At 39.8% G+C, this 23923-nt stretch overlaps 1 protein-coding gene across 1 annotated transcript in view; it reads right to left on the reverse strand.

Annotated features, from left to right (window-relative positions):
• C11H1orf87 (chromosome 11 C1orf87 homolog) overlaps positions 1-23923 on the reverse strand; it is an 83016-nt gene that overhangs the window by 34613 nt on the left and 24480 nt on the right. The window contains exons 4-7 of the mRNA XM_026407235.2: positions 21356-21490; positions 20317-20580; positions 17374-17495; positions 13475-13640 (exon numbers count right to left, since the gene is read on the reverse strand). Coding sequence (XP_026263020.2) covers positions 13475-13640; positions 17374-17495; positions 20317-20580; positions 21356-21490 — 687 coding nt within the window. The remainder of the gene's footprint in view (positions 1-13474; positions 13641-17373; positions 17496-20316; positions 20581-21355; positions 21491-23923) is intronic.

The raw sequence follows: 23923 nt of genomic DNA on the forward strand, positions 1-23923 counted from the left end.
TGGCCCTTGGTTTTTAGTAGGCATTTGAATTTTATTTGAAATAAAGAAAAGAAGGAAGGGAGCAGAGTGGAAGGACAGGGAGATAGGTGAGTGAGGAAGGGAGAAGAGAAATACAGAAATGGGAGAGCAAAGAGACATGGAGAGAAGGGAGAAAGAGATGTGGGATGGGGTGGGGGGAGAAAGAGGGAGAAAGGAAGAGAAAGAGGAAGGAAAGTAGTAAGAAAAAAATTACCTAATTCTAATGTTTGTACTAAATAGTGGCTAGTAAACAGTTCGCACTAAATCATCCAAACTAAACTATTGGTAGGTACTATTATTATTTTGAAAGGAAGCTCAGTGCAATGAGTGATAGTAAATATATCTTCTAATTTTTTTGCTTTGAAACCCTGAGCCCTTGTTGACTCTAAAGAGCTTGTCATTCTTAAGACTGGACAATTTCTAGAGAGAGAAAAGAACTCAGCTAAAAGTAAGATTTTCAGATGCAAACCAAAGGACTCTTACAGGACTACTATTTCTCCCCCAAATTACCTGAGGCCTAGGTACCAGGGAACTAGGGACAGCCTCTAATGTCCCAGAGTCCTCTGAAATTCTCCAAACTAGCCAATCCTAAATCTGCTTGCCCTGCTTTGCTCATTATTCTTGAGAAAAACACAACAAAAGCTCTTGTCCACGTTTCCCCTCTCACCCCCACTGCCTGCTGCCTGCTGTTGAGAGCCACAGCCAAAGGGGCCCCAGAAAACTTCCAGCTGCCAGCAAACTCCCAGCTGCCGGCTGATGATTGGCTCACAGTGGCCCCAGCAACATCTAGCTGATTGGCTCCTCTGCGGCGATGTTCATTGGGCTGTTTCCCTGCCCTTCAAGCTGCCAGCTGATGATTGGCTCACAGTGACCCCAGCAACATCTAGCTGATTGGCTCCTCTGCAGTCATGTTCATTGGGCTGTTTCCCTGCCCTTCAGACTACGGAACTGCTCATTGGGGGACTTCTTTGGCTCCGCCCACGCGACCCAGCCAATCGGCCTCAAGAGCAGGAGGATTGGGGGAGGTGGGGTGGTTTGTGTGGGGAGAGGCTTCTGGAAGCGAGTGGTGGCAGTTGGGCTCTGAGGGTTTTTCCTGAGGAGCTGTTTTGTTTGGCGTTTGTAGTTTTAAAAATAAAGTTTGTTTCTTTTGACAAGTGGCTCCTGAATTGTGCCCAGTCAGACTGTGGCATTTGGTGGCCCGTACGGGGATCGAACCCGCGACCTTGGCGTTATCAGCACCAAATGATTGAGGAAGGAAGTTTAGAGCAGAAAAAGCCATCAGGGGAAAAGTTACAACAGGAGACTGCTAATAACACCTTTCTATCAGAGAGCGAAAGTCTCCAACCAACAGCACCACCTCTACAGGAGACTGCTACTAACAGCATTCTATCACCAGAGGGCATAAGGGTCCAATCAACAGCACCACCTCCATATGCTAAGAGACTCCCAACCCCCGCAGTTGATAGTTGGGATCCTTAGACAGGATCTCAAGTATGCCCTGTATTTGAGGTAGGAGGGCAGCGAATTCACCAGGGTTTATTTTACAAAACAGTGAAGGAGCTAAAAGAGGCTGTAACAACCTATGGTCCTCAAGCACCCTTCACTGTAAGCTTGATCGAATCCATTACCAACTTAAACATGACGCCAGCAGATTGGGCTAATATGTGTAAAGCTGTGCTAACTGGAGGACAATACCTGTTATGGAAGGTTGCTAATGAGGAATTTTGCAAGGAGACAGCTATGGGAAATGCAGCAGCTGGTTATCCTCAGAGAAATCTAGATATGTTGTTAGGAAAGGGACCTTATGAGGATCGGCAGCAACAACTTGCATAATGATCCTGGTGTATACGCACAAATTGCTATAGATGCACTTAAGGCATGGAAGACTTTACAAGGACATGGAGGTTTACAAGGTCAATTATCTAAGATAATACAAGGAGCTAATGAACCTTATGCTGAATTTGTAGATAGGCTTATTCAAACAGCTACCAGAGTTTTTGGGAATACAGAACAAGCAATGCCATTAATAAAACAACTGGCTTATGACCAAGCGAATCGTTGGTGCAGAGATATCATTAGACCATGGAAACAGGAAGATTTAAACAAATATATTAAATTGTGTAGAGACATTAATGAACAAGAGCAAGTCATGGCAGCTGCAGTAAAACAGGCTTTAGATGCCAGAGACATTAATGAACAAGGGCAAATTGTGGCAGCTGCAGTAAAACAGGCTTTAGATGCCGGGCTAAGAACATGCTACAATTGTCAACAAGCAGGACATTTTAAAAGGAATTGCCCCATAGGAGGAGGGTTTAACAATACTAGGTATCAAAGGAATAGAATACCGGGTATTTGCCCACGATGCCGTAGAGGGAGACATTGGGCTAATGAATGCCGTTCTCAAACCACCATAGAGGGTACTCCATTATCAAAAAACGAACAAGGACAAGGTTTTTATCCACAATATCGTGGACAAAGGCATCGGGCTCCGTTGCCAAAAAACGGACAGGGGGCCCCAATGCTCCGGGGCCCCAAACCACAAATATACGGAGCTCTGGAGGAACCCAGCAACCCCAGCAACCCCATCAGGGTAGTGCCCAGGGCATCAGATCCCTCATCAGACAAACCAGAGGGAGCACAGGGTTGGACATCTGCGCCTCTGCCAGAGCAGTACTAACTCCAGAGATGGGAGTTCAAATCATTCCCACAGGGGTGAAAGGACCTCTTCCCAAAGGAACAGTAGGCTTATTATTGGGACGCAGCTCTTCTACTCTAAAAGGACTTTTGATAAGTCCTGGGGTAATTGATCCCGATTATGAAGGTGAAATAAAAATTATAGCCAGTTCTCCAAAGGGTATATCAGTAATTTCACCAGGAGATAGAATAGCACAATTACTAATAATACCAAGCCTACATGATAAATTTTCCAGTCATGTTGTAGAAAGAGGTTCCAAGGGATTAGGCTCCACAGGTGTAGATTGGGCTATGCTTTCTTTAAATTTAGATTCTCGCCCCATGCTAAAACTAAATATTCAAGGACATGAATTTAATGGGCTACTAGATACAGGTGCAGACCTTAGCATTATCTCTCGTCAAGAATGGCCAAAACATTGGCCATTACAACAAGCTACTCAAACGCTTCGAGGCCTAGGAGTGGCGAATAATCCCGATAAAAGTGCAATGGTATTAGATTGGAAGGATCCTGAAGGATGTGAAGGAACTATACAGCCATATGTATTGGATCATCTTCCTGTAAATTTATGGGGACGAGATGTCTTAGATCAATTAGGTTTGACATTAACAAATAATATCAATCAAAATGCACCCACTATTATGGCTAGACAAGGTTTTAGGAAAGGAAAAAGATTAGAAAAACAAGAACAAGGTATAGCAGCACCAATACAAATAAATCAAGGAACAGACAGACATGGGTTGGATTTTCACAAAGGGCCACTGAGACAATAAAAATTACCTGGAAATCAGAAAGACCAGTATGGGTCCCTCAGTGGCCCTTGACTAAAGAAAAGATACAAGTAGCCCATGATCTGGTCAAACAACAATTAGTGGAAGGACATATACAACCTTCTGTATCTCCCCATAATACTCCCATTTTTGTCATCAAAAAGAAATCTGGTAAATGGAGATTATTGCAAGATTTAAGAGCCATTAATAATGAAATGGTCATTATGGGACCTGCTCAATCGGGGATTCCTCAGTTGTCTGCTTTGCCAAAAACTTGGTATGTTTTAGTTATAGATATTAAAGATTGTTTTTTTTCAATTCCAATTCATCCTGAGGATAGTCCACGTTTTGCATTTACTATCCCTGCACTGAATCATGAAGGTCCTGATCAGAGATATGAATGGAAAGTACTCCCTCAAGGGATGGCTAATAGCCCAACTATGTGTCAAATTTATGTTAACAAAGTAATCCAGCCACTTAGAAATCAAAATCCTGAGCTACAAATATTTCACTATATGGATGACATATTATTAGCACACAAAGCTAAAAACACATTGCTAGAATGTTATGCCACACTTACAAACTTATTAAAAAATTATAATCTAGAGATAGCAATAGATAAAGTACAATTAAATTTTCCAATTAATTATTTGGGAGTTCTATTATCCTCAACCATGGTCCGTCCACCAAAAATTCAAATACGATTAGATCAACTCAAATCACTTAATGACTTTCAAAAGTTATTAGGAGACATAAATTGGATAAGGCCTTATCTAGGTATTCCAACAGGAGAATTGGGACCTTTATTTGATATCCTAAAAGGTCCATCAGATCCAAATTCACCCCGAATGTTAACGCCTGAAGCAAGAAAGGCATTAAAAATCATTGAAACATATATGGAAAATATGCATTTGGATAGAATTGATATAAGTTTGCCTTTATTATTTATTGTACTATCAACAAAAAATATTCCTACAGGAGTATTTTGGCAAGAAGGTCCATTATTATGGATACATTTATCTTATTCTCCTAACAATATTCTTACTAGGTATCCTGAGGCTGTAGGACAATTAATACTCAAAGGAATAAAAACAGCAAAGGCAGTGTTTGGAATTTCTCCTAATAAAATTATTACTCCATATACTATGAATCAAATTGATGAATTAGCTAATGAGTTAAATACTTGGGCAATAATCATGTGCAAATCTAATGTTTCATTTGATAACCACTTACCATCTAATCCTTTATTGTCTTTTTGGTCATTGCATCCTGTAATTTTTCCAAAAATGACAAGAAAAACACCTATCATGAATGCTCCAAATATATTCACTGATGGATCAAATAATGGTACAGCAGCAATAGTTACCCCTGATCGAACTTTTACATTTTTAGTACCCAAACAATCAGCTCAAAAGGTAGAGCTTAATGCAGTATTACAAACTTTTGTGATGTTTAAAGATTCTGTATTTAATTTATTTTCTGATAGTCAGTATATAGTTAATGCTATAGTATCCCTTGAAGATGCTGGTAGGATTTCCCCTTCTTCTACTGTTTTCTCTTTGTTTTCCACTATACAAAGTTTAATCTGGGACAGAAAAGATCCATTCTTTATAGGACATATCAGGGCACATACAGGATTGCCTGGAGCCCTTAGTTTGGGCAATGATTTAGCAGATAAAACTACACATGACATTCATATTTTCTCTATACTAGAAGAAGCTATAAATTTTCATAAAAGGTTCCATGTCAATGCTAATACTTTACAAAAGCGTTTTAAAATAACTAAGGAACAAGCTAGACAAATAATAAAACAATGTCAAAATTGTGTGACCTTTTTACCACAAGTTAATCTTGGAGTCAATCCTAGAGGACTGATACCTAACCATATTTGGCAGATGGACGTCACACACTTGCCAGAATTTGGAAAATTAAAATATTTGCATGTTACAGTTGATACTTCTTCTGGATTTTTGATGGGCTCCCTTCATGCCGGAGAAAAAACTAAAGATGTTATAGCTCATTGCTTACAAAATTTTGCCACTGTGGGCATTCCAAAACAGTTAAAAACAGATAATGCCCCTGGTTATACGTCTACTTCTTTTAAACAATTTTGTTCATCATTTGGCATTACTCATATAACAGGAATCCCATACAATCCACAGGGACAAGGCATAGTTGAAAGAGCTCATCAAACTATTAAAATGTACTTATTAAAGCAAAAAGACGGAATTGGGAAGGGGTATATATTCCCCAAAGATAAACTTAAAATAACCCTTTTTACTCTAAACTTTTTAAATTTGGATTCATCAGGACTTAGTGCTGCAGAAAGGCATATGTGTCCAAAAAATGTACATAAGCCCAAGGTACTTTGGAAAGATATTCTAACAGGACAGTGGAAAGGTCCTGACCCAGTAATTGTCTGGAGTCGGGGGTCTGTTTGTGTGTTTCCACAGGAAGAACAGCAGCCGATTTGGATTCCGGAGAGATTAACTAAAGTCCTGACCCAGTGATTGTCTGGAGTCGGGGGCCTGTTTTTGTGTTTCCACAGGGAGAACAGCAGCCGATTTGGATTCCAGAGAGATTAACTAAAGCAATTTCTACAGACCAAAAAGAAGATGATTTGGCTCAAATCCATAACAGCTGATATCCAAAACTCCAATTTGGCTATCCTTACATCTGCAACAGAACCAGGATGCTTTTTTCAATATCTATTTTATTCTATTTTGTTTTTTGAGCTCATATAGACCTAGGTTAATGTTTTGCTGATCAGTTCTATATATTTTTTTTTACTATAGAGTTTTTAAACATTGCAATGGAGATTTCACCTGTAAAAAGTTATAAGGCCTTTACCATTATGTTATGTGTTGTATGTATTATATTATGTGTGCACACTTGTGTTTTGTGTTTGAATGTACATATGTCCATATGTCATATATGATGAGCGCTCATAAAAAAAAAAAAAAAAAGGATCCAAAAATTTTTTTTTTTATTCACGTGATTTAAATGGTTTAATTTAAATTGGGTAAATAACTGTTAAGAATTGTTTTAATATGTAAACAAAAAAAGGCTAACAGATCTGTTTGTTTACTTTCACCTATCCTTTTCATTATATTTAATAATTCTTTTCAAGATAATGTAAATTGTTAAGAAAATTGTTTTCTTTTAGTGCCTTCTAGAATGTTACACAATTATTAATATTAACCATTATTGTCAAAATTCTTATCTTCATCCCAGTGCTGGTGGAGATAATGTAAATTGTTAAGAAAATTGTTTTCTTTTAGTGCCTTCTGGAATGTTACACAATGTTTTCTTTAGCTATTATTGCCAGAATTTCTATCTTCATCCCAGTGCCAGTGAAGACAATGTAAATTGTTAAGAAAATTGTTTTCTTTTAGTACCTTCTAGAATGTTATATAATTTTTTCTTTAGCCATTATTGCCAGAATTCCTATCTTCATCCCTGTGCCGGTGAAGACAAAGATAAAACTAATCTACAGTCTCTGCAATAGCCATCACTGAACCGCTTAACTCACTTGTATGCATTGTGAACTATCTGTTGGTGCAGCGACTTGTGGTAGTGTTGGAGTATTTTTGCTGATGATGTCATCGGTGGTACAATTTTTCCAACAAGAGCTGTCAATTGGCTTGGTATATCTTCCTCTCTTCTGCTTGTCATGATCGTTCAGCTATTTGGGGGCCAACAGAGGTGAGGCAAAGAACCTCACCCCCCCGCTGGTACCTCTCCACAGGTGTGGCTGTATACTGGACCGGTATTCAATGACGGGTAAGATCCAATTACAATGGTACCAACCTAAGACAGGAGGCTGACGCCCTGAGGTCAGCTCATCCGAAGACGGGTAAGGACCATATGTAGTATTGGACAACCTAAGGCAGGCACGGTCCCTAAGCCACATGCTTGTTGTTTAAACAGAGAGGGGGAGATGTTGAGAGCCACAGCCAAAGGGGCCCCAGAAAACTTCCAGCTGCCAGCAAACTCCCAGCTGCCGGCTGATGATTGGCTCACAGTGGCCCCAGCAACATCTAGCTGATTGGCTCCTCTGCGGCGATGTTCATTGGGCTGTTTCCCTGCCCTTCAAGCTGCCAGCTGATGATTGGCTCACAGTGACCCCAGCAACATCTAGCTGATTGGCTCCTCTGCAGTCATGTTCATTGGGCTGTTTCCCTGCCCTTCAGACTACGGAACTGCTCATTGGGGGACTTCTTTGGCTCCGCCCACGCGACCCAGCCAATCGGCCTCAAGAGCAGGAGGATTGGGGGAGGTGGGGTGGTTTGTGTGGGGAGAGGCTTCTGGAAGCCAGTGGTGGCAGTTGGGCTCTGAGGGTTTTTCCTGAGGAGCTGTTTTGTTTGGCGTTTGTAGTTTTAAAAATAAAGTTTGTTTCTTTTGACAAGTGGCTCCTGAATTGTGCCCAGTCAGACTGTGGCAGCCTGCCCTGTTGTTTCCCTGTGTGGTGCAGCAGGCCTCCTCCTTGTAGAAACTTCAAGAAATAAACCATCTTTTTAGTGACAACTGTCTCCTGATCTGCTGGTCTCACCATAACAAAATAATAATAAAACCTACATTTTAAAACAGTGGGGAGTAGCTCGATGGTAGAGCATTTGCCTAGCATGCAGGAGGCCCTGGGTTCAATCCCCAGAACTAGAAAACAAATGAACAACCAGTCACCAAAAGTCCATCTTCACTTGTTGCTATAAAAGGAAAGGCACCAAATCTGCATTTGAAGCTTGTGTCTATGACTTTTTAGATACAGAGGAATAAAGTCAGGGAAGCTGAAAAGAGAAAAATAAAGATTGTTTTGAAATATGAAAAAAATGAACAGAGTTTACCTAAAGAATAAGGAGTTGGGGAGAATTCTAGGTAGAGGAAAAGCAAGTGTAAATAATAGGTAAAAACAAACTTGGTGCTATTGGGGAAGGTATGAGTTTTGACGTTACTCAATCTAGTATGGTTTTGCATCCTTTTCCTGTGTAGGCAGTAATTTTTTGTTACTTGCTGTGCTTTCTTACATGAAAGTGGCTTAATCAGTGCTTGACCTGTATTTCATTCATTTTCTTATCACTATTGCCTACCACAATTTTAAAAAATAAAGGATCAACAATTTAATACATGGATGAATGAGTGGGTGGATGAATGAGTTGAAGTCACTGGAGAGTGGAGTGTGTGTGGGTGGAGGTTGGCACAAACAGAAAGAGGTAGAAGTTGGTTGCATTATGCCATTTTACTCCATAAATAAGAACTAAATAATCCACATGATTAGCACATATTGATGTATTTTTAAATATTGACATTAAGAGGTTATTCTAAAAACAGATCATTCACTTCTGGTAACACTAAGTTTTGCTCTTGGCTAAAATGAACAGCAGATTAGAAATGGTGCATCAACGTTCCTGGAAACAGATTGATTGACAGCTACTAAGAACTGACTGCTGACAGTTGAAGAGGAGAAACAGAAACATCTGCCAGAAAAGCCTTGTCATTTAGTGTTATTCAGGATGATCATTAAAATATTTCAAAGCACTAATATTCATAATGATGACCCTTAGGAAGAAAATGTTCTTTTGCTTACTAGGAAATGTTTTCAGTTAGAAGTAAATAAAATAGCTGCTACTTAAAAAAAAAAAGATATGAGATGACTAAACATTTCCTCAGAATACTGTTTGAAAGAGTGGTACATACTGTCATGACTCCCTCTTTTCCTATGAATAGTTCCATTTCCCTTTACCCCACTGCTATACTTAATTCTGTTTACCAAGTTAATAGAAACTTCTATGAGTTTACATTTTACATTTTTAAATTTTTTTTTTTTTGGTAATGGGGATTGAACCTGAGGTGCTTTACCCTGAGCTATATCTCCAGACCTTTTAATTTTTAATGTTAAGACAGGATCTTACTAAGTTGCTGTGGCTGGCATTGAACTTGCTGTCCTCCTGCCTCAGCCTCCCCAGTAGCTGGGATTACAGACAAGTGCCATGGTCCTGACTACAAATTCTTTATAGTACTAGTTCTAAAGATATCTTTGAGGTGTGGGTGTGGGTCTGGGATGATCATGTCATACTTCCCCAAACTCTCTTCCCTTTTGGCTTTATTGATCACTCCCCTATCTCCTTTTGTTATTTTTAGTCTCTCTTATCGACTTCTTTTTGGCTACCTACTCTTTAACAACGCATATGATTCTTGACCCCCTTCCTTTCCCACATTCCATTATATCCTTGGGTAATTTTAAGTATGCCCATGGCTTCCACTTCTTATGGAAGTGTCTTAAAACATTATTCAGCTTCAGCCTCTACTGATCTACCTGGGCCAGGTTGAACTCATCAGTCCATCCTGTACCCCTCCAGATTACTCATTTTCTGATTCCTCTCTCAGAGAATGGCACCACCATTCAATCAGCTGCCAAGCTAATGACTTAGGAATCATTTTGATTCCTCCTAATCCAGGGTTTTCATTCAATGAGACACCAGGACCTGCTTTTCTATCTCCTTTTATCTCAATCCCTCTTGTTAGTGCCTTAGTTTCAACCCTCAGAATCTCTTGCTGGATCATTGAAGCAGCCTTCAAAAAGGGTCTCTCTGCTTCTAATATTGCCCGCCTCTAACTAATTCTCCAAATAATATCAGGATGCTCTTTTTAAAATTTCAAATTCGATCACACCATGCACTAATTTAATATCCTTCCCTGATTACTTTGGACCTTCAGGATAAAATTCACACTCATCAGAAAGACCCTTCTCACACTGGCTCCTGCTTTCCATTCTAATAACAATTTGAGCAGGGACTTACAGCAGTCCCTGAATTCGCTCTTGTGCCAGTGCTAATTCACATGGTTCCTTTCTCCTAGAATACCTTTCCGCTCTCTTCTCTTGCCCCATATTATCCTTACCCCCAGTCTTTGCCAAACTCGTCTGTCCTCTAAGATTCAGTATTTCCATCATCTCCATTGTGGGCTTTCAGGCCAGGATACATTGGTGCACTTTTCTCTATCTTTAAAATCTGTGCTACCACTGTGTTTATCACAGAATTGTGATGACACGTTGAATTTTCCCTACACTCCTGGAGAAAGAAGGAACTGAAATAATACAACCCATCATCCTCAGTGCCTAGAACACATGGAGGGAGTACCATGTTAAATGCAAGAATAGATTAAATATACCTTATTGATTGGAAAGATGCCTATTGCATTGGAGGAGGGCAGTGATTCAGAATTAATAGGAATCTCCCCTTTGACTGTTTAAGGGAAGATGCACAGATACTGAAACAACTAAGTATGGAAAAAGGGGCCTGACCAACTGCAGAAGGTCTGATGGTCCTGGCTCACTAGGTAAATTAGTGTTCCAGCTAAAGCCCTACTACAAGAATGAATTTCACATCTACAAACCTTGGTCAGCTCAGTAAAAAAAAAAAAAAAAATCCTCTTCTGATAACAGTGAAGAAGCTACGTGAACTTGAAGCCGAGAGTACTAAGAGATGAGCGGCCTGTGCTCCAGCGAGTTCTTCCTGAGAGGAAGGTCTGGCAGGAAGGTTTGGGAAGGGCCCCTGATGTGAAGCAGAAAGAGGACGAGTTCAAGAGGTGAAGAATGTGGGTTATGTGTAAAGGGTTAAATGGACCCTGAACACTTAGGAACTTCTTAGGTTCTACAGTCCTATTGAATCTACACTTGACTTGGGTAATGATAAGTGGTTGGTAAACAAATATACATGGATCCATATTGTATTAGCAGTCCCACCAAAAATCATCACTATATATAAAAAGTGCAAGAGGAATAGGAAGAGTGGGTCCAGAGAACGCAGATGACAGATACTTGACCAGTTTCCATTCTGTTCTTTGTGCATGGTCAAAATTCATGGATTTGATGACAAGAACTAGGGATTATCCTTGAAGGCAGTGTTTATTTATCTTGGAAGCCATAGATGGTCTGAGAACCCTTTGAAATAGCAGCTGTTTGGATATGCTTATTTTTAAATATATATTTTTATTTTCCTGGATAGAAAGCACACAGCTTTCATGAGATAGTCAAGAAGGTTCACAGTTCTGTCTTCTATACTCTAAGGTTGTTAAGAACTACTAGTCAAAAGGAAAAAAGCTCTCTAGTTCAGATATGGCCTTTCCCATTCTACTCTGAAGTCCTGCATCCAGGAGCAAGGAAGTGTGGTGTGGCTGCTGCTGCTTCCCTTGGGCCTCAATTTGCCTCACGTTTTGAGGAAACAAAATTGTATTTTCCATGCCTCCCAGAACTGTAATAGACTTTGAGTGAATTCCAGATGTCTTAAGAGATGCCAGATGGCTCATGAAAGGCAGAACAGCTTCAAGAAAGTGTGCCCCATTACTTTGGATCTAAACCACAAGATTGAGCTTTTTGGGGAATGAGAACGCTCAAGCTCTTCCCTCATAGCCAGTGTTCGATGTGACCATCACCAGACTATGAGAGGCTCCTCTTCCTATAGGCTGTTTTGAAGTGAAATTCTCACAAAAATATCTATTTTTAATATAAGAGGGAAAGGAAGCTAATATTTAGAGCCTGGTATGTCAGGTAGTATGCTAAATACTTTCACATATTTACTTCATTTAATCCTCAGAATAGACACAGAAGGTAGCTATTTGGAACCCATTGTTTCCAGATGAAAAAAAAAATGAGACTCAAGGAGATTAAGTAAATGCATTTTAATTGTCAAGCTGTTTATGTTCCGTTCTGTGAGTATCATTTGAGGGCATTCAGGTTCATCAATGGTATTTTGTGGTTTCAAATCTAAAAAAGAATTTCTGCTTCTTAGTCTGTTTCTAAAGATCCTCTCATGAACACAGTAAAAGTTATTTATGATGGGCAGCCTCACACTCTCCAGCAGTATTCTTTCTCCTTCTAGTGAAATATGTTGCATGTATAACACACACTCGAACACACACACACACACACACACACATTGACGTTAACATAAGCTTTGCTTTTGCACAGTTAACTCTACATCTGAAGGCTCCGAGGAAGCTGTTTTTGGTTATAGAATAAGAACTTCCTTCAGCATTTTGTATTCTTGCTTCCTTAGTAAACATCATTTTTAAACCTCAGTATACCTAGATGAAAGGTATATGCTGATTTTCTGACAGAACATTTCCCCAGCTGTCATTTCCACCCTTTTCCAATCCTGTAAAATTCTAATCTTGTCTATTGGATTCAATGGACACTTTCTACCTAGTGGACTTTCAGTTCTGGCTCTCTATTTCCAGAACTCTTCTACTTGGAATCCTGGCTGCACCTCTTGTTACCTGGCCCTTGATTGGAGTTGATTGGAGTTGACCTCTTCACGACTCATTTACTAAATGGGAGGATAATGTTTACCTTTGTGGTATTTTATAAGGAATAAACTTTTTCAGTGTTATATGAGATCATGTGAGTAAAGCATTTTGCAAGGTTCTTGTAAGAATTCAGTTGTGTGGTGGTGATGAGGTATTTTTAAAACAATGGCAATGATTATTTTACCTGCATCTAAGGTAGTTTTGGGTACATCTACCAAATATCCATGAATTAATATGGTTCTGGATCTTCTTTCATGAAACACATCTGCACAGTTAATTAATGCTCCAAAGCAGCATGCTAACCTCTATCAGCAATAAATTACATCAGTCCCTAAAATATGGTGTTCCTAAGGAATGAGACACCACATGCTGATTTTACTGGAAGCTGGGAGAGCATGTGAGAAATGAATTTGGCCTTGAAAATATTGTTTTCCATTGTGAAATATTATTTGGATATTGTCATATTTTCTATTATTAACATAAGACAGCCCAATTATAAGTAATTCCTGGACCAATTCTGCACATTTCATAATTCCTTTTGTATTTTGTTTTTCTCCTCACAAGCATAAAAAAACAATTGTGTAATGTCTTTCACAGGCAGAATAGAGATCATAACTACTCCTTATTTTTGAAGACTCAGTGTTCTGAAGTTGCCTTTAGCTGAACAAATCTGAAATGTAATTTTGGTTACCTTGGCTGGGGGGAGACAGCCAGAAAATGAACGGTCTTCTTTTCGAAAACTCAAGTTGAGATTCTCTATGTTGAGTTTGCCATTGGTTGTCCTCAGTAGCATCCTCAAAATCTCCAACAGGTTCTTGTCCCCTTCTGATGGTGAGCTGGAGTCTTGAGGTGGGGTTCTTAATGGAGGGGCAGAGGAAAGGCTATGAAAAGAAGATGCATTTGAAGTAGCAGCGTGCTTCCATACTGTGTCTCTCAACTTTGTTACACACCGTGGATCCCCAAGAACCCATGGGCTACATCCTAAATATTTGGTGACCTGGTCATGGGACTGCAAGTGAAAATTTTACAGATTAACTAAAATCTGCCTCATCGGACTCAGCTCTAGAGCTTCTTCCCATGAGTCACCAACCAATCTGACTGCAATATAGACTGAGATTCTTAAATCAACTTCCTCTTCTTTTCCCAAATGGAGAGAAAAACAAATGATTGTAGTGTTTTTCCTAATTGATCTTACTTTTCTTAAACTCAGATAATTATTGATGGCAAATCAAATTTCCACACTGTTTATTGCTACTAGCAGAGCAAGGCAAAGCAAATCCTGCCAAATCTCTGTAACAGGGAACCTACGCAGGAGGAAATCCCAAATCAGGAAAATGTCTGCATTGTCTTTGACTCTGCTTTTTATATCTGGGAAACCCAGAAATATTTTGGGAGTAATCATTTATTTATAATCTGGCATGCAAATGTATATAATTATTAAGATGGTTTATCCAATTATTTTTGCTTAAAATAATGTGTGAAAAGTAATAAAGATAAAACTTTATAGTCATTTGTATTGTGAACCAATTTGAGATATTTACTCACCTAACATTCAGATTTATTTGTTCCTCCAGATTCAGTTGAACTATTGTCTTCTTTGTGAAGCTTTTCCTGATGTACACTGTCTCAACTTAAATGCCACTTTCCTAAAGGGACATTCTATGATCTCCCCCAAACGCCACTCATTTGAATCATGTTCCTTTCAGTGGTGTGCTGGTAAATCCTTAACCAAGCCTTCAAGATAAAGCCCTGATTTGTAGCATTACCAATTTCCATGGTGTAAATACTTCTATTATTGGCTGGTTTCAACATACCAAGGTGACATCTTTGAATGAAGAGTTGGGAAGTGGTGTGTGCATAATCAGGCCCCACGCTTTGCCCTAGGGCATCTGTGCTAGATATACCCTTTCATATCTTAATAGGTCTCCCTTCAGATCTCAGCTCTATTCCTTAGTGTTTCAAATCTTACTTCCCTGATTGGCTGCTCCATAAGGTCAAGTCTGATTTGTTCCTTACTATTTCCCAGGGAATTTGAGCAGTATTAGTTTTAGATGTATATAATTTTTTTCTAAAAGTCATATTTTATACTTTTTCCCCTCTATTATTCTTAGAGGAGCTTTGGCCCCAAATTATATGATTCTGAACTACTTAATAATATGTAATATTTTCCAAACGTTTGGTCCAGGAAAGGAATGGTGAACATGGGTCTTTGGTTTGGTTAGCAGCTTTTGCATCTCCTTCCCTTGCTCAGGAAGTTCCAAGCTCCCAACACAGTCTGTCTCATTCTAGCAAGAGAATATTGGTATTTGCGTTACTAGCCAGTCTCTGCACCAGGGCACATGACCCAGACTCTGCTAGTAGGAATGTCTGTTCAAGATTTGAATCCGTAGTTTCCTTCCTCTTTGTTGGCAACACCAGTTCTTGGAAGTAGGACTTCATGAGGCTTTGACCTTGGCTCAGTACATTGAGTACTTAGTGGGTAGGTGTTGTGTGGAACCCACTTACTGCAGCTGATAGGGTTTCTTGGAAAGTGTGTTGCTGGATGTATTTCCTTTGATCCATTTTAGGCAATGAGGGCTATTGCTGCCCCATCACAGAGCTACTCCATTAGAGCCTCTATCTGACAAACTATGGAGAGTGCGTTTTCTTGCATAGCGTGTTTATTATCAAACAGCTGGGCTTCATTACATCAGCCCATCAGTCCCATGTTTCTATAGACACATTCTCTGGTCCGTATAAAGCAGTGCCTTCTCTGATGTGCTCAAAATGATTTTATGCACTTTTTAAAAACAGAGCAGATATGCACATGTCCCTGCAAGCCTAGTGATGTAAACTCTTCAGATAATTGAAGATGACAATTACATTTAACAAATGTTCATTGAGCACCTCTTATATGCCAGGAACTATGTTAGGATTAAGATAGTTCACCAGGACAGACACCATTCCTACCTTCAAATGAATATTTACAAATGCAATGACTGTTATGAAGGGGAAGCCTAAGGGATGATTAAACAAAGAGATAGAACCTAGTTCAGGGGTCAGAAAAGGTTTCCTTTCTAGAACTAAAAGGCTCCATTTCTATAAATGAATGGCCATATGTTCTTCTACATAGTGAATAACCTCTTAGCACCATAATTTTACAATCTGTATTACATGAAGGGAGAGCACTTATTTTAAAAAATCTCTAGGGCTTATGGCTCCCAGTAGGTCAGTTGCGCCCAGAACTATACTTGACTGCAGTACTCAGGCAGCAATATCCATTTTCTGTGGATTATGAGCTTGCTAACTTTGGAATTGACTGGGCCAGAAAAATGGACTTGACAATCAGCTGTTATCCTATAAGTCTTTGTTAAATAAAGAATCATGGTCAAAAGTGGCACCCTGTAGAGAGGAATCAATTCTAATGCTTGGCCCAGGGACATTTTTCCAAAAAAAGTCACATTGTTTGTAACTGACAGAAGGTTGTCTGGAGGGAAGTTTAAAAGTAATAAAAAAACACCTATATTGCACTGACTGTGTATTAGGCACTGTTTTTAAGAACTTTGCATTTGTTAACTCAGGTACTGTTACAAATCAACAAAGTCTATTCTTATTCTCCTATTACAGAATGGAAGCACAGAGAGGTTAAGTGAATGCCAAGGCCAAACAGTTACTAATGGCAGAGGCAGAAGTTCAACTCAGCTTTCTGGCCGTGGAGCTCATGTTCCTACCGACTACACTTTGTCACTTTTCTTTCTGCAGAATATCATACTTTGGTGTTCTGCATTTATAATGATATTTCTCACAACCTTTTTGAAAATTTCACTCACTTCTTTTCCTTAAGATTATGTGAAGGTATTACTGATTTCTAAATTTCAACCATTAGCTAGTGTCTGTAACCCAGAGGTTCACAGACAGAACCTATTTCTGGAATCATATGTTATAGATGAGCTCTGCACCCATACACAATCATTTCTTATTTCATAATGAGGTTTTTCATTTTCACACAACAACCTCATAAAAAGACACATGCTTGGTGTTAAGAAACATATGCAATTGCTACAAATAACTTTCTATGCTGGCCTGCATACAAGAGAAGGAGAAAAAAAATTATATGCATAAGCCAAGTGTTGGTGAAGAGCAAAGTGATTTTGCATTGGGAGTATTTTAGAGTGAATGCCTCCAAGATCCCTGCCAGCTCTAGAAGTCTAGTGCAATGGACTGGATGTTTCTCCCAACAAAGTTCAAATGTTGAAACCCTCAACATGATGGTACCAGGAGGTGGGGCTTTGGGAGGTGATCTGGTCCTGAGGGTTGAGCCCTCAGGAATGAGATCAATGCCCTTATAAGAAGGGGCTAGAGAGGGCTCACATTCTTCCTGCCAGTAAGGATGCAGGAAAGAGTTAGCTGTCTGCAACCTGGACATGGACTCTCACCAGAAATGGACCACTAATCATTGGAAGGTACACTAATCTTAAAAGTCCAGATTCCAGAAGGATGAGATATAATGTCAGCACTTTATAAGGCAGCCAGTCTGTGGTACTCCACGACTGCAGCCTGAATTGACTGAGATACATCAGAACAATGGGCCCAGGAAAAGGGAGGAAATACCTTTGCTTAGGATCACTTTGACTCTGAGTTTTCTTCAGGTTGCTGTCCACAACTGTTTTGCATTGCTGTAAGTCATCTGAGGCTGCACTTTTTAAAAACCAGAGTAGCTTTTCATAATTCACCTGAAAATTAAGTATAAGAACAGCCTCATTTACTCTATATGAAGGGAAAAAAAAAACCTGCTGAAATAAAATGTATTTGGAAACTTTTTATATTTAAAGTTTTAAAAAATTGTTTAAAAATAGAAATATAAGAGTTAGTGTCTTTTAAAATCAAATATTATTATCCCTCTGTATAAAATGTAAAATTCTACTTCCTGGTTGCCTTGTGTTTGGGTAGGGCCGTGTGACTAGTTCTGGCTAATGTCTTATGAGCAGAGGTGACAAGTGCCACTTCGGGTGGAGGATTAAACTGTTGCCATGAGATCTGCTGGAGCTCACTTTTTCTCTCCCCTCTTCTATCCTCTCCAAAAATATTCCAGAGTGGCTGTTCCATCAGCCTGGGTCCTGTAGCCTAAGATAGTAAGTGAGGAGAAGGGCCTATGGTTGACTTGTTACAGAAATGTAATGCAGATTAAAAAATAAACATTTGACTCTAGCCTCTCTCTGTCTCCCTCTCACATCTCTAACATATTTAGCATATAGAATGCATGCTTATGTTTAGATGTATTCAGCTTTTATAAGGATAAGAATCTATTAGCCTAGGTGAAAAAAATCTCAAGATTACTTTTCCACATAGGTAAGGACTGAGGGAATGTCACCAGTGTCCACTGCTGGTCTGGATGGGATCCTAGGAGCTCTGGTCTGTAGGCGACTCTAGGGAATTGGAGGGTAGCAGTGAAGTAAGGAAGCTAGACATAAACTAGGTGTTAGCCAGAAAGTTTCATATATACTCTGTATAATAATTTGACATTGTATTGCTAAATACATCTTATAAATATTTGGAGATTTCACTAGGGAAGGTTAGAGAAGAGAAAACTAACATTTGAGTACCCCCTAAATGCTGGACATGGGACCACAAATTTGCATTTATCCTGTCACTAAATCTTGAGTCAACATCTATGAGGTTGGTTTTGACCTGGCTTTCCAGATGATATCACTGAGACATCAGGGACATTAAGTAGAATGAACCCCATGGGACAGAGACAAAGATGGAACTAGGATTAAAGTCCAGGTTTCTGAGGTTTGTTCTTCAGAAACAAGGCTTGCTATTCATACACACTCACTAATGATTTGTTCATTGCTATTAGTTCTTCTTGTGGATATTTTCCTGTGGTTCTGGGAATTTGGTTATATTTAGACCACCCTATATTCTGCTACAAGTGTGAGTTCAGGCTCAGTGCCCAGAGATGTGCAGTATCCAAAGAACTTTGGCCTTGTTGGAGAGCTTGTGTCTCAGCTCTGCCATTAATTCTTGAGTGTCCTGAGCCAAGTCCTTGGCAACCTCTGGGCATCAGTTTTCTAATCTGTAAAGTGGTGATTGTGGAGAGCAGTGACTTGGATTATGGTCTCTGACTGCCTTGTGGCTGCATCTGCACTGGGAACTTCCTGTGCAAAGGTGCAGATCAAGATTGCCCGGTTGCTATGATGATACCCTACTTGAGGAGGCTCTGTGCAAAGGCAAGGCACTATATCAGTCTGGACCTTGAGCTCAGGCATTAGCTGCTGAGGGTAGAGAATTCTGGGCATAGTAAGTTAACTACAAAGTCTCACAAGTGATTGTGACCTTCAAGACTGTCTGCTTTGCAGAAACTCCACAAATAACCTCTTGATGAGAAAACCTATATAATAAACATGCTATAGTAGCTCTGGGTCATTGTTTCTCCATTGCAGGACAATGTGGGGGTACCTGGGATTGAACTCAGGGGCACTTGACCACTGAGCCACATCCCCAGCCCTATTTTTTGTATTTTATTTAGAGACAGGATCTCTCTGAGTTGCTTAGCAACTCACTTTTGCTAAATCTGGCTTTGAACTCACAATCTTCCTGTCTCAGCCTCCTAGGCCACTGGGTTTACAGTTGTTTGTATTTCTAAATCCCCCATTGCTCCTATCCAGTTTCTAATTAATGGTTGTGTGGGTCACAGCAGGTGGTGGTAAATTATATTTCAAAGATATCCCCTACCTCGCTCAGTCTAAGGACTTATCCCAACAAACAGGAGATCTTTGCCAAGTTCTCTGTTCTGACTGAATGAGCACATTGCTAGACTCAAGAGGGCCCATCATTTTGAATCACCCCTCATGGTGTTGAAAGCAGACGGTAAAAGTTAGGACAGGATACCAATTTTAAGAGTAATTAAACAGAGGTAAGGACCCTACATCTATTTTCTATTCCTGTCTGTTCTAACTAGAAATTTCCACATGAATAAGATGTCTAAGTAAGCTTAGACATCTTTTATGGTGTGGCTATGAAGAGTAATCCCAAGACTCCTATGTTAATGCAGAAATATTCAGAGATGAAATGATTTGATCATGAGAGCTGTAACCTAATCAGTCCACTCTCGTTTGGATGGACTAACTGGGTGGAAACTGTAGGCAGGTAGGGCATGGCTGGAGAAGGCGGGTCACTGGGGGCCTGCCATGAGAGGGTTCATCTTTCCTTTGCCACCTTCCCATTTCTCTCTTTGCTTCCTGGGTGCTGAAGTAGAGTAGCTCTCCATCACCATGCTCTTTCACCACACTGTGCTGCCTCACTTCTGGCTCCAGAGCAATGGAGTGGCCAACCATGGACTTCACCTCTGAAATTATGAACCCAAAATAAACTTTTCCTCCTCCAAGTAGTTCTTGTCAGGTATTTTGGTCATAGGGATGAAAACCTAACTAACACAGTGTCCCTAGAAAAGATTATTTTCAAGGAAAAAACCCCACAACTTCTTAATTCTATTACCCGGTGGGTACAAATAAGAGACATAAAAGACATCCACACTTAAAATAGTGGCCATACCATTTCAGGAGAGCCCTTCCTAGAAAATCTCTGGCAAAGGATCTTGACTGTTGGCAATTGCAGAGGGACTTCATGCCTCAGGAAGAGGTGGCTCAGCTGAGACTGAAGGAGAAACCCTGAAGAGATTGGGTCCAGGATCGTCAGCTCTTTCTGAATTTTGTCTAACAATCTGGAGCTCAGAGGGTGTGACTTGAGTTCCTTTCTGACCAGGGCAAGAAGAAAAGAATCTTCTTTTGTTGTTCCACTGGGCCTCTGGACGATATCCTAACACAACGATGAGAAAAAGAATGAACATGGCTTTAGTGAAAGGCCCAGACAAGGATGCAAAAGTGCACAGGGGCTGGAATCAGAGGGTCACTCCTGAGGGCGAGCATCCAAGCTGTGTTGTCATGAGTGTACCATGCCTCAGGTCTATTCCTTCAGAAGAAAAAAAGAAGCATCTTCTTAGAGTACACATGGCTCTTTAACATCCACCATCTGTCTTTTACAAAATAAGATTCTTCTTTAATTGCGTAAGAATTAGGATAACCTATCTTATAGATTCATTGGATGGGGAAGTTTAGGGCCGGAGTTTAGACCAAGGATGAAGCCCAGATCCTGACTCAGTTAATTGGGAGCACAATGTTCCTTCAATTCTGGCAATCTCTGGAAGGAAGATAGGTCAGGGACAGGAAGATGATGAATTCAGTTAGATCTGTAGGGTTTGCCTGTAAACTCATCAAGGAAGTCTCCCAGAAAGCCGTCTGGACATATGGAGTTTAGTATCCATCAGTCTATCCTCAGACTGTCTTATCATCTGCTCCACATTAAGTATACAGACAAGGGGCTGGGGTGGTGGCTCAGTGGTAGAGCACTTACCTAGCATGTGTGAGGCACTGGGTTCGATCCTCAGCACCACATAAAAATAAATACATAAAATAAAGGTATCGTGTCCATCTACAACTAAAAAAAGTTTTATTTTTTTTTTAAAGATATACAGACAACAAATAATACCTGTTCATTCACAGTAGGAAACTACTTGACAACTCTGAGTACATACCTCTGGTTGGCTGGGGCCACCCCTCACCAACTGCTCCAAGGACCTGTCTCTAAGATTTCTCCTGGGGAGGCCGTGCATGTAGGATAGAGACTGGTCTCCAGATGGTACAGAGCTGCAGTGGGCCTGATGGGGAACCTTAAAGAAGAAAGACAAATGGAAGCAAGGAAAAGACAGGTTGGGGAGAGAGGAAAGAAGGGAGAATGTAAGACAAACAGCTCCTTTAAACACAATCCTGATTCTAAATAAATTAAATCCCCAATGAAGAAAGCTTGCAATGACACACATTTCAGCAATAGGCAATTAACACATGTTTGACAAATATGTTAACAATTAGATACTGTCTCATTTGTACAAGAAAAGTGTTTGTGGCAGACCTAAAAAAAAAAAGGTAAAACATTAAGTGTTTGTAGGCAAATGTGGGTTTTTTATTGATAAGAGCATCCTTAGGCTGTTTAAATTAGCAGGTTCAGGAAGAGCTGCAATGGAAATTGTGAGCTTTGTCAAGAATGGAAGAGATTAAAAAGCCTAGAATATTACAGCCCGTGAGCCATGTTATTAAAGGTTACCATAGAATAACAATCAAACTAGGGTCAAGAATAAAGTCCCATTCCATCTTGCCATAGAGCATAGTGTATGAACCATTAAAAAAAATCGTCTGCATTTTATGATGGTTTGACATCTTAGGATAAGGGACTCTGCCACTTAGGGAAGACTGCTAGGTGATTCCTAGAGACGGTAAACAACTCTCTTGCAAACATATCTTTCACTCATACAAACCAACCAATTCTGAGTTCAAGCCTCCAAATGCTCCCTTTATCTAACTTTCACATACTAAGACATTATTTATTCTGCCCCAAATTAACCCAGGACCAGGTTCTGACAAGTAGAAATGAACTTTGTGTCCCAAAGCCTGAGGGAATTGTTCTGACTGGCCAGTACAAAGCTGTTCCCCTGCTCTGCCTTGCTTTTCCTACAGAAACCTCACCAAATTCTGTGTCTTTTCCTATATTGTCCTTTCACCTTCCCACTCTGTTCTTCCCCATGTGACCCTCATGGGGTGGTATGACCCCTTCTCTTGGGCAATGTAAGTGATGAACTCTTCTTTCAACGGCAGTTGTTCTCATGTCTTTAAGTTTATTAGATCTGATTAAAACAAAATCCTGAGTAAAAATTGAGACACATGGTTATTTTTAGTATCAGGCCATTGAAAGGTGACAAGATTTGAAGAACTGAAAACAATTATCTGTACACAATTGAGAGTCATGCTGAACAACCTTTCAAGATGAATAGCAGCCAACAAGGGCTTAGTAGTCATGAAGTATTTTAAAGAAAAACCAAGAGTGGTCTCCGATGACCGAGGGTCCTAGAGGACACGTAAAAATAGCAAGCTATTTATTTGACCTATACTCTGTATAAGGCATGGTGTAGGGGCTTCACTAATGCCATTTAATTTAATATGAGGTAGGTATTTTAAATCCTCTTTACATTAGGAAAGCTGAGGTTTGCAGAAGTTAAATAATTCTATTCCTTCATTTAAGAAATATCTACGACTTGCCTAGTCTGGTCAAGGCACTGTGGAAGGCCTGAGTGAAGAAAACCAGACTTACCCTTGCTTGAGAGAGAGGAAGGCACAGCAAGCATATGGGGTGGTAGGCCACTGTTGCAATGGTCCAAATGCCCACCTAACCTTCCAGAGGGACTGACACCTAAGTCCAGGCTTGAAAAGAAAGTTACATCTAGATAAACTAATGAATGGAGAGAGAAAGGGAGAAGAACGAAGGTGACAGGAAAAGGGAAAGGGAACTGGATATAGAAAATTTCAAAGGTACACTCATACGAGAGAGAGAGAGAGAGAGAGAGAGAGAGAGAGAGAGAGAGAGAGAGAGAGAGAGAGAGAGAGATGGATGCTTCCGGAGCATAAGCTTTTGGGAAAGGCAAAAGATAAGGCTGGAGAGGGAGGCAGGAAAGAGGCAGTCAATCAGCCTCTATGCTTTATTCTGAGGGCAATGGGGGGAACCATGGAAATGGTTTTAGTAGAGCAATGACGAGGTAAGTGTGCCCAACATTCCCTCCCAGTAAATTTTGCAGACAAGATCTGCATCTTGTTATTTTACTACTGCCCTAGAATAAGAGAAATTTAATATTTAGTTCACAGAGCAATTTCACTCTCTTGAAATATTTAGTTAGGTCTTTCAGACATATTGTTCTGGGCGCAGTATTTTTCTTTGCAAATTATTTGCAACATAAAATATTCCCATTTTTTTTGTATTTATATACATACAGTAAACCCTTATATATCTACTAGTTCCCCATTCTCAGATTCAATGAATGTCATAGGGAAGATAGTTGCCTCTATACTGAATATGTGCAAACCTTTTTTCTCGTCATTTTCTAAATGATACAATAGAACAACAGTTTACATAGCATTGACATGTTATTAGACATTTCAAGTAATCTAGAGATAATTTAAAGTATATGAGAGGATATAAGGATGTACCATGCCATTTTATATAAAAGACTTGAGCATCTTTAGATTTTGGTATCCTTAGGGGTTCTGGAACCAATACC

This window comes from Urocitellus parryii, chromosome 11 (assembly GCF_045843805.1).
Source record: "Urocitellus parryii isolate mUroPar1 chromosome 11, mUroPar1.hap1, whole genome shotgun sequence".
Classification (NCBI taxonomy): domain Eukaryota; kingdom Metazoa; phylum Chordata; class Mammalia; order Rodentia; family Sciuridae; genus Urocitellus; species Urocitellus parryii.